Source organism: Denticeps clupeoides, chromosome 10, assembly GCF_900700375.1.
Source record: "Denticeps clupeoides chromosome 10, fDenClu1.1, whole genome shotgun sequence".
In the NCBI taxonomy this organism is placed as follows: domain Eukaryota; kingdom Metazoa; phylum Chordata; class Actinopteri; order Clupeiformes; family Denticipitidae; genus Denticeps; species Denticeps clupeoides.
In genome coordinates, this window is record NC_041716.1 from 5,292,865 (window position 1) to 5,304,716 (window position 11,852).

Genomic DNA, 11,852 nt, shown 5'->3' on the forward strand with positions numbered 1-11,852 from the left:
TGTGTGTGTGTGTGTGTGCGTGCGCGCTCACTCGCCTCCCTCGAGTTCTTGTGACTTGATCAGCTGAGTCCTATTTAGTGATTTAGCCTTTGCATGAACGCGCACACAAATAAAGACACCGGACCCAGATACGTCTGTTAGCATAAATATAGCAAATTTTATTTTTCATCCGCTTCCTGTTTTAAAAAAAAAAATTAAAAATTTCACAAAAATTAACAATGTCAAATTAATAAAAACTGGAGAGATACAGTAACGATGGATAGATGGGTTAGACGTTAGGCTAGAAAGGTCATGTGACAAACGGTCATGATGATGCATGCATATAGGAGTCCTGAAGTAACAGAAGCTGAGCTTAACAGGTGGCTGGAACATGTAGGTGGCAGCAGAAACAACCAAAAAAAAGAACATTAAAAATGCCCACAGAGGAAGACTACAGTGTGTTACAACCATTTGAATACAATGTTGTTTCTAAGTAAAAAAAAAAAAAATTCAGTTTTAAGGCAGTTAAAATACAATAAATATTGTCATATGTGGATTAAAGGTCCCAAACACAGCACACTAAGTATTGTACCAAAGATGCTCATGTAACATAAGAAAAGTGTTTCGCATGAACCATACAGAAAACGTATGTATTGAAATAAAGAAATAAACGTGGCCGAGGAAGCAATCATATAAGAAACATTTGACAAGTGTGTGAAACAACTGGTAAAATGAAACCATTGTTAATAATAAAAGTATTAAACGGAATACCACATTATGCTGTTGTGTACAGTAAAAGTTCTAATTAACAGACAGGTCTCCAAATAAATGGTAAATCTGCTTAAAGTGTACTTTTCTGCCACTACAGTGGCTCATGGAGTATTTTGAGACTTGACACAGTATGCAACATGGCAGCAAAAAATGAAATGCTTACAGTATTTACGGCTCCAGGTAAAGTCACAGTTGCCCACTCTCCCTCTGTCAGTCATTTTGCATACCAAACCATTCAAAGTTGCCCTGGCAGCATTTCACAATTGGTCCAAAAGTTTTTTAAAGAAATCAAGCAATCAGTGCAACCAGTAAAGAAAATAAAGCCCTGGGGTATTATTGGAAATTGTTACGGCACAGTTTTATGAATGTTTGTGACAATACCTCACCATAAACAAACTAAAGAATTAAAAAAATCAATCATTCGCAAAAAGGCACGAAAAAAAAAAAATCCTAAAAGTTCTAAAGCAAACCGAAAGGAGTTCTTTCTCATGTGAAATTTGATCACGAGCCATCAAATACGCCCAACATGAAATACAGCCATCGTGTTACAAAGTTACGCAGGTATGAAACGTCTGAGGACTACTGACGGAACATACGGGGTTAAGTCAGGGTTCAGCCCTGGAGGTCGGGTTCTACCTTCCCCAAATCTCACCGTGTACTGCCTATCTTGTGCTGGCACTAATCATCCGCCTGCTACACGTAAAAATGACCCAGGAGACGACAGCCGAATGGAGTGTACGGGTGATTTTGAAACACTCTGAGGTAAATCGGGACACAATAGCAAAAAAAAAAATCCTATAAAACACACGGTCAGTACAGATTTGAAAAAAAGAAAAACAAGATATTGTGGTCATACTGTAACATGGGTCTACTGTAAATAAATACTGTTCCTATTTTATAACAAAACCAGAGGTTTAAAGTACATCCACACAAGCAAAGTTTACACAACTTCACAGTGGTCGGGTTTTTTACGGTTCCTCTGTTCCCTTATAAATCCTTGACTGTTAAATTGACTCATAACATTCATTAGACGTATGTGGCCTCTGTAAAGCCGTGAAAATAAAACTATATTATCAGGATTAATAAAAAAAAAAAAAAAAACACCTCCACCGAAAACACAGGAGCATGAGAGGTCATTTTGAGCTCTACTGCTCTACAGACAGACCGACTTTTTTTGTTCTGCTGAAACTGGTCCACACCAGATACACTTCAGTTCACTGATGTTTTTTTTTGTTTTTTTTTTCGGGGTTCGACACAAACACGTAAATCCTGCAGCCCATTCTGACTCAACTTCCCAGCAGCCCCCTCTATTTGTTTGCATACAAGAAGTGTCGATTACTATACAGCGTATTAAAGGTCCCCAAAAGCATGTGCGGGCATTTTGCACTGCTCGGTTTACTTCGATTAGCTGACCGGACACAGACGGGGTCCGGACGAGTGGGGTCTGCAGTGGGCGGGGCTCTGGTGGCTAGTGGTGGTTGAGGCGGGCCCGCTGACTGGCTGCTCCGGCAGGGGATGGGATGCGGAACACGCAGATGTGCAGGTGGGAGGCGATCTGGTTGCAGACGCTGACGCAGTAACGGACCAGGTCCGCCGCTGACAGCAGCTACAGAGGGAGGGAAGAGAGAACAAATGAAGCTGTAAACAAGAGAAGATTATTATATGCAGAGGAAATACTGTTGTTTTTTTTATGTTTGGCTAAAATTTCAAGCTTTAAAATGGGGGTAAGTTGTGTTTAGCCCAACATAAAAATGTTGCTGACTGTCCAAACTCTTAAACTGAGTTGGCCAGGGACTGGAATGTTCTGAGGGACTCGGGAGAAATTGTGGAGGCAATTTTATTTTCTGCATTGTTCAGAACACAAGAACAGAGCATAATTTTTTTCTTTTTTCATATGAACAATCAGACATTCTATGTATTAGTAATTTCATGCGCGTGTCTATGTACGCTGCTCTGGACAAGAGCATCGCCTAAATGCCGTGAATTTAAATGTGAATTAAGGAGCTCCAACCACAGTCGGCTCACTAAATCTCTTTGAGAGCACGCCGGTCTCCTTGCCTATGTGTGCTAAAATACTAGGTCAAAGGAACTGGGGGCAGTGGTGACCTAGCGGTTAAGGAAGCGGCCCCATAATCAGATGGTTGCCGGTTCAAATCCCGATCCGCCAAGGTGCCACTGAGCAAAGCACCGTCCCCACACACTGCTCCATGGGCGCCTGTCATGGCTGCCCACTCCCTGGGCACCTGCCCACAAGGTTAAAAGCAGAGGACTCATCTTGTTGTGTCACCGTGTGCTGTGCTGCAGTGTTTCACAATCAATTAACTTTCACTTGTAAATGTGTTTATGGTTTTGGTTGGAGATGGTAATTTCAAATTTCCAATTTGCAAAAGATGTCCACTTCTGATTAGCCCAAACCACCTAAAGAACATGCAGGTTTGTCAGTTTTACTTTCCAGCAGAAAGACACACAGGGTACACAGACCGTTCTTAGACTGAGTGGAGGACGACCTTTTTATTATGGCCAAACGCAGCACTTTCTGCCGGTTTCTGCCAGGCCAGCTGTTTCAGGCATTATAGCTGACCGCAGCACTCACCAGGGCCACCCACAGCACCACGTACTCGTCCACAACGCTGCCCAGGTACTGATTCAGGGACAGCACGCAGGGACCCAGGAACGCCAGGTCAAAGAGCAGCATCTCGCTCTTCGTCATGTGAGCCACCTGCCACAGAAAGGCAACAGAAGGACGTGACATGAACTCTGCCAATCTGACGTGACTAGAGAAGATGGACTGAAAGTGATGACGTGTCTTACTTAGGGTTTGGGCAGTATGGCACGGTTAAAAAAAACAAAAAAAAACCAAATGGCCGAATGCATGCAGCTGCAGAAAAGTAGGCATCTAGTAGTAGATACGAATATCAGCGTGGGGATAAACCATATACAGGGGGGACGGATTTGCTTAACAGCCACAATGCCAACATTGGCCAATGCCTGGAAAAAAATGTGTGCGGGTCAGAGAACCTCACCACCAGTTTGTTGGTGATCTTAGAAGATGCAAATCCAAAAGCGAGGATGAAGAGGCAGGGGTACTGGTGGAACAGCCGCGTGGGGGACTCGTGAAAAACAAAGAATGCCAGTGTGATCACCAGCCCAATATGGAAGCCTGGCGCTAGCACACTCGTACCCTGGAAACAGAAAGAAGATGTTAGCATTCCTGACCGGAATTCAAAACTGCATCCGCAGGAAAGCTTTTCCTCTATAGTATTATACCGTTTTGGTGGACCCGTTTCTGCCCACTCCACCAGCCAAGATGACCCGGAAGTAGTTGGTGCAGGAGAAGATGGCCCCCAGCACTGTACAGATTGCAGGGATGAGCTTTATCTGGAAGTTTAAGACTGGAAGCTGTGACAAAACAAGAACATAGCTGTAAAAACACCGCAAGCAACCAGGGAAAAACTCACTCATTCACTGAGCAAATTAATGCGTTCGGAGCTGATTTTACATTCTTAGCTGGTTCCATCCATTTTATGAACAGCCAAAGCATCACAAGTCATCATTTTTTAGCCAAAGCAAAGATCAAAACGCTAGATTATGCAGGTTAGTAAAATTACCGGCGTCTGCCAAAACGTGACTCCACCAATGGCAGCCAGCAGGTGCATAGATATAATGAAAAGCTGGACTTCGGTCACATCAATTCTGAAAGAGGCACAGGACACCGATGACTCACGTTACTCAAACATTTACGATCATTTACTGACACACCGGAGCAAGAATGTTCTGAAACATTCTGTAAAGGCTTGTGTTTGTTCCACCCTCTGCTACATTCGAAAACGAAAAAAAAGTTGCACAATTCTAGGCCGACAGCAAGACATTTTTATCTTTCCAAACGTGCACAAGACAAAAAAAAAAAAAAAAAGTCTGATAATGACTGGTGCTAGTGATGCAACCCTGAGAAAAACGTTCTCTATTTGACCTCACTGAGCAAAGAAACGGCAATCAGCACATCGGCGAACACACACCACACTGCACTTCCTGTTCCCACACAGATAGTGTTCGCTACTTCCTCCTCTAAACTTTTGCCGATCTATTTTGCCCCCCAAAATGCATTGAGAAGTCAGAATTGGTGAACTCATGCCCCCAAATAAAATGAACTGAGCAGCATCTCTTAGGCAGAGAACAGAATGTTGTGTTGCTGACTGCTCAATTCCTGTAGAGAATTAAAAAAAAAAAACAGCACAAGGAGCAAACGGTGCAGATTTTTATCACGAAGGCACAAAACTGGGCTAGAACGGCATCAGTGATGACTCCACTGAGGGGTACAGACATCCTCACAGATACCGACTGGATGTTGCCACCGGGCATTACAGGGGTGCTTCACATGACTCGGTTTTCATACTGCAGGGCAGCACTGAGAGCCCTTTTTCCACAAAAAGGGCCCTTCAGTTGATAATGAACTGTGGTGCGGCAGGTTAAGCCCAGACCTGTATCAATTTGGACATTTCAAACCCATCTAAAACCACAACAGAGAAAAGAGAGGAGAAAAAATGTGTACTGACATGCCGAAGCGCAGGGTCCCAGAGACGTAGGTCTGCCAGTGGGCACAGTAGAACATGAACATGCCTGCAAAGCAGCAGAAAAACATCCATTCCGGATGGGTGCCGAGCTGCACCGCAATACACGTCCCCAGCACCACAAACACTAGAGAAGGGGAACAGGGACAAATAAGGCAATGCTGAGACCAACAATAAAATACAGAATCACAGGCAACAGCGGATCACAGGACTGAGTCTAGAAACGCGATTGGCTCGCTCATCACATCTGCTACCTTCAAATTGTACCAAATAATGCAATATTGGAGTCTAAAAAACACAATAATGGCCCGAATATAAACAAATATTGTATTTTCTGCCATCTGTGCTGTGCTGTGCTGTGCTGCTGTGTATCACATGTGACAATCACTTCACTTATCTACTGTTACTGCGTTTGTTGTCTAGACCATGAATGTAAGACATCGCAACTTTTGTGAGAGTTTCTCCACTCACCAGTGGACAGGGAGTCGCAGCCATGGTCAAAGAGCTCGCCCAGTGGAGTGCTGCTGTTCGTCCTCCTCGCCTGCTTCCCATCAATGGCATCCAGGGACTGGTAGATAAACAGACCCACAGCGCATGCCAGGTACACCCACATGGGAGCCTAGACAACAGTAACAAAAAAAAAAAAAAAGAAAAAGTTATATATATATATATATATATATACACACACACACACACACACACACACACACACACACACACACACACACACAATCTATATATTTATTTTTTTGTAATTATTTTGGTAAAAATAAGCTTCAAAAAACCTTCTTTTATGTCTAATAACTCACAAGGAAACAGAAAATACTGATTATTATATAAAATATTCAGCGTTTTGGACGAATTACAACATGCAAACCATAAAGCACAACAGAGTAAAGCAGGACGTGGCCTCCAAGGATTTTTGTGAAGTTAATAAAATTCCTGTGCATGCAGCACGGGCCATTAGCCTTTTCCTCAGCGCTTTTGATTTTTGAAGACGGGCAACAAAATCGCACGGGACAGCAAGGCATGAAAGTCTCTAGACGAGCATTGTCTGGCTCTGTGTAGTGAATGCCAGTGATTCTTCTTGTAAAAAAGACCACATTTGAAGACCATGTGGCGTTGGAGATGAGAATAGAGTGTGTAGAAAAAACTCTTTCTCCCTCCACACAGAGCACTGTATTTAACCACTCCAATTTGATGTTACCTGGCAGAAAGAGGCATGGCACAACAGAGGTTAAAAATGAACAGTTTCTAATTTATTAACACCGGTAAATAATTATTGTAGTTACATGTGAATATTGAATGTAAAAAGGTACCAAGGTTACAGAGAAAGTAAACATGAGAAGAAAGAGTAAAGAGGGAGAAGAGAAAGAGAAGGGAAAGAGAGGGAAACCCCCCTGAGCAAGATAGCTCAGAGGTCCCTTTTCCACATGTGTGCAGACATTTATACCCCTGGCCTACAGGAAGTTGTCACTGGCCTACAGGAAGTTGTCACTGGCCTACAGGAAGTTGTCACTGGCCTACAGGAAGTTGTCACTGACCAATCAGAACCTGTTGTTTCTGATGTCACGCCCCCGGTGCCTCCCATTTGGTGAAGACAAAGAGGGTGGGCGGTCCTGACGGCTGATACTTCGCACGTTGATGTCGGACAAAGGCATGTAAAAACCGGGGTGTCGAATCTTCACCCTCAACCATCGACACAGGAATGTTACACTTCCCCCTGCAGACATCTGTTATGCAATGCAAAAACAGGCTCCTGCGATGTCCATTCTTACAGACGGCCGGTTGATCCCCTGGGGCACTCGAGTATTCAGGGTCCATGGGGATCACAATTGGGTCATGATTGTGTATCTGCTTGCTTCCTGGTCAGTCGGGAATTCAAATGTAGCCGATAGTTGTGGTTCTGTGTCCTTTGTGATCCTCAGGCATCTGAGGTCACCCTTGTAGGGAAACCTGTTGTCTTGGCATAGATCAAACACAGCAGCATACATAGAATATTCAACTGGATCCAGGGCTTTTCACACTTGGTTGGGTTCTTTGTCTGGAGTGTGATGAGGTTTGCATACAGATTGTGCATGTAGAAAAACAGTGTTCATCGTACATTAAAACCAAACCAGGAAAACAAATGACAACAATGATCAGATACTGTAATGCAAAAAACATGTAAATATAGTGGGAGGCTTAAAATGATATCAGGGAATTCATAACTCTGCGAATTTGCATCGGCTTATCAAGTCTAATCAACAACAGTGGCTGGGAAAATAAATACAAATAAATAAATAAAAAAGTCCCGCTTGTTGCCATGTGATTGGAGAATTACACCTTTATTAGGGAATTCATAACTCTGCGGATTTGCACCGGCTAACGAAGTTCAATCAACAACAGTGGCCGGAAAAATAAACACAAATAAATAAAAAAGTCCCGCTTGTTGCCATGTGATTGGAGAATTACACCTTTATTAGGGAATTCATAACTCTGCGAATTTGCATCGGCTTAACGAAGTTCAATCAACAACAGTGGCCGGAAAAATAAACACAAATAAAATCCCGCTTGTTGCCATGTGATTAGAGAATTACACCTTTATCACTAAAAGCTATTATTTGAGATTATGGCATTGTTGAGGTGTTCAGAGAGAGAAACAGTTTCACATAAATTTAAATTCTGATCCTAAACATGTTGATCATACTGAACATGAATTTAAAATAAAAACATTTAAGTTTAACAGTGCAATTTCCAATCCCTGATCAGTTATTATCAAATTGTTCACCGTGGGACATGGTTTATGATGTTCAATGTAATACCAGTAATCTAAAATGTCACAAATCCTGGTTATTACTGGTTACAGTTTGGTTTGTGGGTTCATCTATTGTGCCAGCCATATCTACATGCCACATTGTAAGTGATACAGTAATTAGTCAATGTTCATTTTATACCTTGTCGGACTGGATCTGGATTTAGAAATGCCTCGGTTTCTACGGTCCCGGGCTTTTTAGGATATGTAGATCCTTTTTATTTAAATTAAAGCACATAGATTCTATTCCTCCCTATGCAGTAAAATTCAGATAAAAGAGACTTACGGTCACAGATCCACATCCGAGCAAAGGTATCACGTCGGGATCACCATTTGTAAAAAAGACCACATTTGAAGACCATGTGGCGTTGGAGATGAGAATAGAGTGTGTAGAAAAAACTCTTTCTCCCTCCACACAGAGCACTGTATTTAACCACTCCAATTTGATGTTACCTGGCAGAAAGAGGCATGGCACAACAGAGGTTAAAAATGAACAGTTTCTAATTTATTAACACCGGTAAATAATTATTGTAGTTACATGTGAATATTGAATGTAAAAAGGTACCAAGGTTACAGAGAAAGTAAACATGAGAAGAAAGAGTAAAGAGGGAGAAGAGAAAGAGAAGGGAAAGAGAGGGAAACCCCCCTGAGCAAGATAGCTCAGAGGTCCCTTTTCCACATGTGTGCAGACATTTATACCCCTGGCCTACAGGAAGTTGTCACTGGCCTACAGGAAGTTGTCACTGGCCTACAGGAAGTTGTCACTGGCCTACAGGAAGTTGTCACTGACCAATCAGAACCTGTTGTTTCTGATGTCACGCCCCCGGTGCCTCCCATTTGGTGAAGACAAAGAGGGTGGGCGGTCCTGACGGCTGATACTTCGCACGTTGATGTCGGACAAAGGCATGTAAAAACCGGGGTGTCGAATCTTCACCCTCAACCATCGACACAGGAATGTTACACTTCCCCCTGCAGACATCTGTTATGCAATGCAAAAACAGGCTCCTGCGATGTCCATTCTTACATTCTGTTCCGACTGATAGGGCAGGAGACAGATAAGATGCTTTATCTGCGGCCGATTCAGCCCCAGCGCTGATTAGGCTGGACTGACGAAATTGAGCCTGGATTGTTCTGGATTGTTCTCATCTAAAAATGTCAAAACACTTTATTCTTGATTACATTTTTTATTGGAGTCACAGGGATTAAAACAGTATTTTATAGGAGGGGTCCAACTGGATGAAATAAGGAGGTTAAGTCCACAGCAGTGGTTCTCAAACCTGAAACTGGGTTAAGCTGAGCACTCACCTATCTGCTCACCTTTGAACCAGAAAACGAGAAAGTCTCCGGATCAAACCCCACTTACTAACCATTGCGTCCCTGAGTGTCTCCAGGGGGACTGTCCCTGTAACTACTGATTGTAAGTCGCACTGCAGAAAACGTAAATGCGTTTGGTGTTCATATTCGACAAACGAAGAACATCGAACGACTACCATCAAACTGAGATGCCGGCATAAGAACATTACGGCATGCTTGAAGTGCGATACCGTGACAATATTAAAATGTTTTGGAATAATTGCACTCTTTTCCGCCCCTACCTGCTCGGTGGCGGTGGGACAGTAGTACACCAGCACCAGTGTGGTCAGGATGTTGGTCGCCAGCCCTACGATAGTGATGAGGTTGGGGGCAATCCACGTGGGCACGCGACCCACCAGCCACTCCCAGTACGGCTGCATCCTGGGCTCCAGGAGGGAGCGTCCGGCGCTGCTGTAGCGGTGCTCTTCCAGGCGCCGCAGCTGCTGCCGCGAGAGGCGGCACGCCAGCAGCTCCATCAGCTTGCTGAGCACAGATTCCTGTGGGCGGCTGTCGGCCCCTGGACCCCCGTTGGACCCCAAGGCTCCATCCGCGACCACGGAGGGCTCGGTCTTTGCCCGGCTGGAGCGCTTGCTGCTGGTGCGACTCATGTAGGAGGTACGACCGCAGTGATGACGCAGTGGTCACTCTGGACACGACCGGCTCCACTCTGCCCCGACACAGGAGCACGCTGTTCAGTCACGAGTCTAGAGGAAATGCGGTGAAAGAGTGCGAGAGGGGGAGAGAATGGGATAAGGTTGGGATGGTGGGTCTTGCCAAATGGCAACAGCGGACAATGGCCACATCTGCACATACATGACAGTGTTTGCTCAGTAATCAGCAATGCGCCCTGCATTTTTCAGGCCAAGTCATACAAGGGACAATTCAATATTGTACGCAGGGAGAGGAACAATGGAGACCTCTGTCCCGACAGCCAAAGAAACAAGCTCCGAAAGGAAAGAGTTTCAGCCGTGCTTAGCGATCTGTCTCAAATATTCTACATTTATATATGTCAGGGTGGTAGTAGCCTAGTGGGTAACACATTCGCCTATGAACCAGAAGACCCAGGTTCAAATTCCACTTACTACCACTGTGTGCCTGACTGTCTCCAGGGGGACTGTCCCTGTAACCACTGATTGTAAGTCGCTCTGGATAAGGGCGTCTGATAAATGCTACATGCAGCCTTGATATGATTGTGGTATCACAAAGATTTTCTAGGACTCATAGCACCTGACACACACACACACACACACACACACATATATATATATATATATATATGAGAGAGAGAGAGAGAAAGAGAGAGAGGGGCTCTGAGTGTAACTCCTCTAGCCGGTCATACTAACCAACATTGCATGGTTATACTTATTTATTATACCAATTAATAATTACACACACGTGGCACAACATGTTATAGCATCGTCATCGCAATGTGCCCATTTGCAAAAGTTACACCACAGAATGTGTACTGTGAAGTACATACAGTACACCCCATCCATCTAGCTATTTGAAATTTTAGGTCCAGCATCATGAATTACTATTATTAAAATCTGATTGCTCATACATGAGGGCCTATAGTAAATCCATGTATTACCCACCTACCAAAAAAAAAAACCCACCTAATTGCTTTCAATTAAAGGTTTAAGAGTAAAAGTATTTTTTTACCTTATATATTTATACATCTGGAATATAAAATAAAAACAACATTAATAATATTAGAAATTATTAGAAATCATAACGAATTTCAAGTAATCCCATTCCTTACTTTTTAATAGCGATTTATGTGAGAGGGACAAAAAATATTGCAAAGTATTTTTTTTTTTTATTTCCAATATCGTGCAGCCCTAATAAACGTGCACATCATGAGCAGCACATATTTACCGTTTTACAGAAAAGCAGGATAACCCGCGCCCAAAAAACAAAGCCCGGGGTGATGCATGCTGATCTGTGGGGAGATGCGCGAAGCAGGGTGGGTAACGTTACCTTCTAGTTCCAGAGGAGCTCCAGCGAACCCTCCCCAGGACGCCGGGCGGCCGCACAGCTATATACTCCCGAAAGAGGCGGCGACCGTCGGCCGACGGAGGTCCACGTTGCCGTCCTCGATCGGACAGGAAGTCCGCAGGCCGCCTGCCAGGCTCCGGGCAAGGCGTCGCTTTCCCCCCGCCGTGACACGGTGTCGGGGGGTGTCGCTCGAAACGTGTGCGCGGATAAGGGGACGTGCTGTGCGGCAGCGCGGCTCGCTTGGCGTTGTCAAAAACGCTTATCGACAATTCAGTCACACTCACGCATTGTGACAAGTGCAACACGTCCGGGTCGATTCTACCGTAAAAGTCCCCAATTTCTGTCCGCGCTTGTTTAAACTGGATATCTAAACCGCGACATATTTGCGT

The 11,852-nt window shown here is 44.1% G+C and overlaps 1 protein-coding gene across 1 annotated transcript; it reads right to left on the reverse strand.

The window, feature by feature from the left end:
* Positions 1 to 132: 132 nt before the first annotated feature.
* LOC114797839 (choline/ethanolaminephosphotransferase 1-like) lies at positions 133 to 11,762 on the reverse strand. Its single transcript, XM_028993044.1, has 9 exons — positions 11,446 to 11,762; positions 9,708 to 10,169; positions 5,790 to 5,937; positions 5,304 to 5,445; positions 4,359 to 4,443; positions 4,018 to 4,149; positions 3,774 to 3,932; positions 3,344 to 3,469; positions 133 to 2,356 (listed from the first exon to the last, which is right to left on the reverse strand). Exons 2-9 carry the CDS (start codon positions 10,071 to 10,073, stop codon positions 2,219 to 2,221), a joined length of 1,296 nt encoding a protein of 431 aa, XP_028848877.1. The 5' UTR covers positions 10,074 to 10,169; positions 11,446 to 11,762; the 3' UTR covers positions 133 to 2,218.
* Positions 11,763 to 11,852: the final 90 nt, after the last annotated feature.

Bases quoted from the DNA above. Each gene is read 5' to 3' on its own strand.
- LOC114797839 (XM_028993044.1), bottom strand. From the start codon at position 10,073: ATGAGTCGCACCAGCAGCAAGCGCTCCAGCCGGGCAAAGACCGAGCCC. The intron at 5,938-9,707 runs GTAGGGGCGGAA...ACTGTTGTCTAG, and splicing joins GTCCCACCGCCACCGAGCAG to GCTCCCATGTGGGTGTACCT. The intron at 3,933-4,017 runs GTATAATACTAT...TTCTGTTTCCAG, and splicing joins GAAACGGGTCCACCAAAACG to GGTACGAGTGTGCTAGCGCC.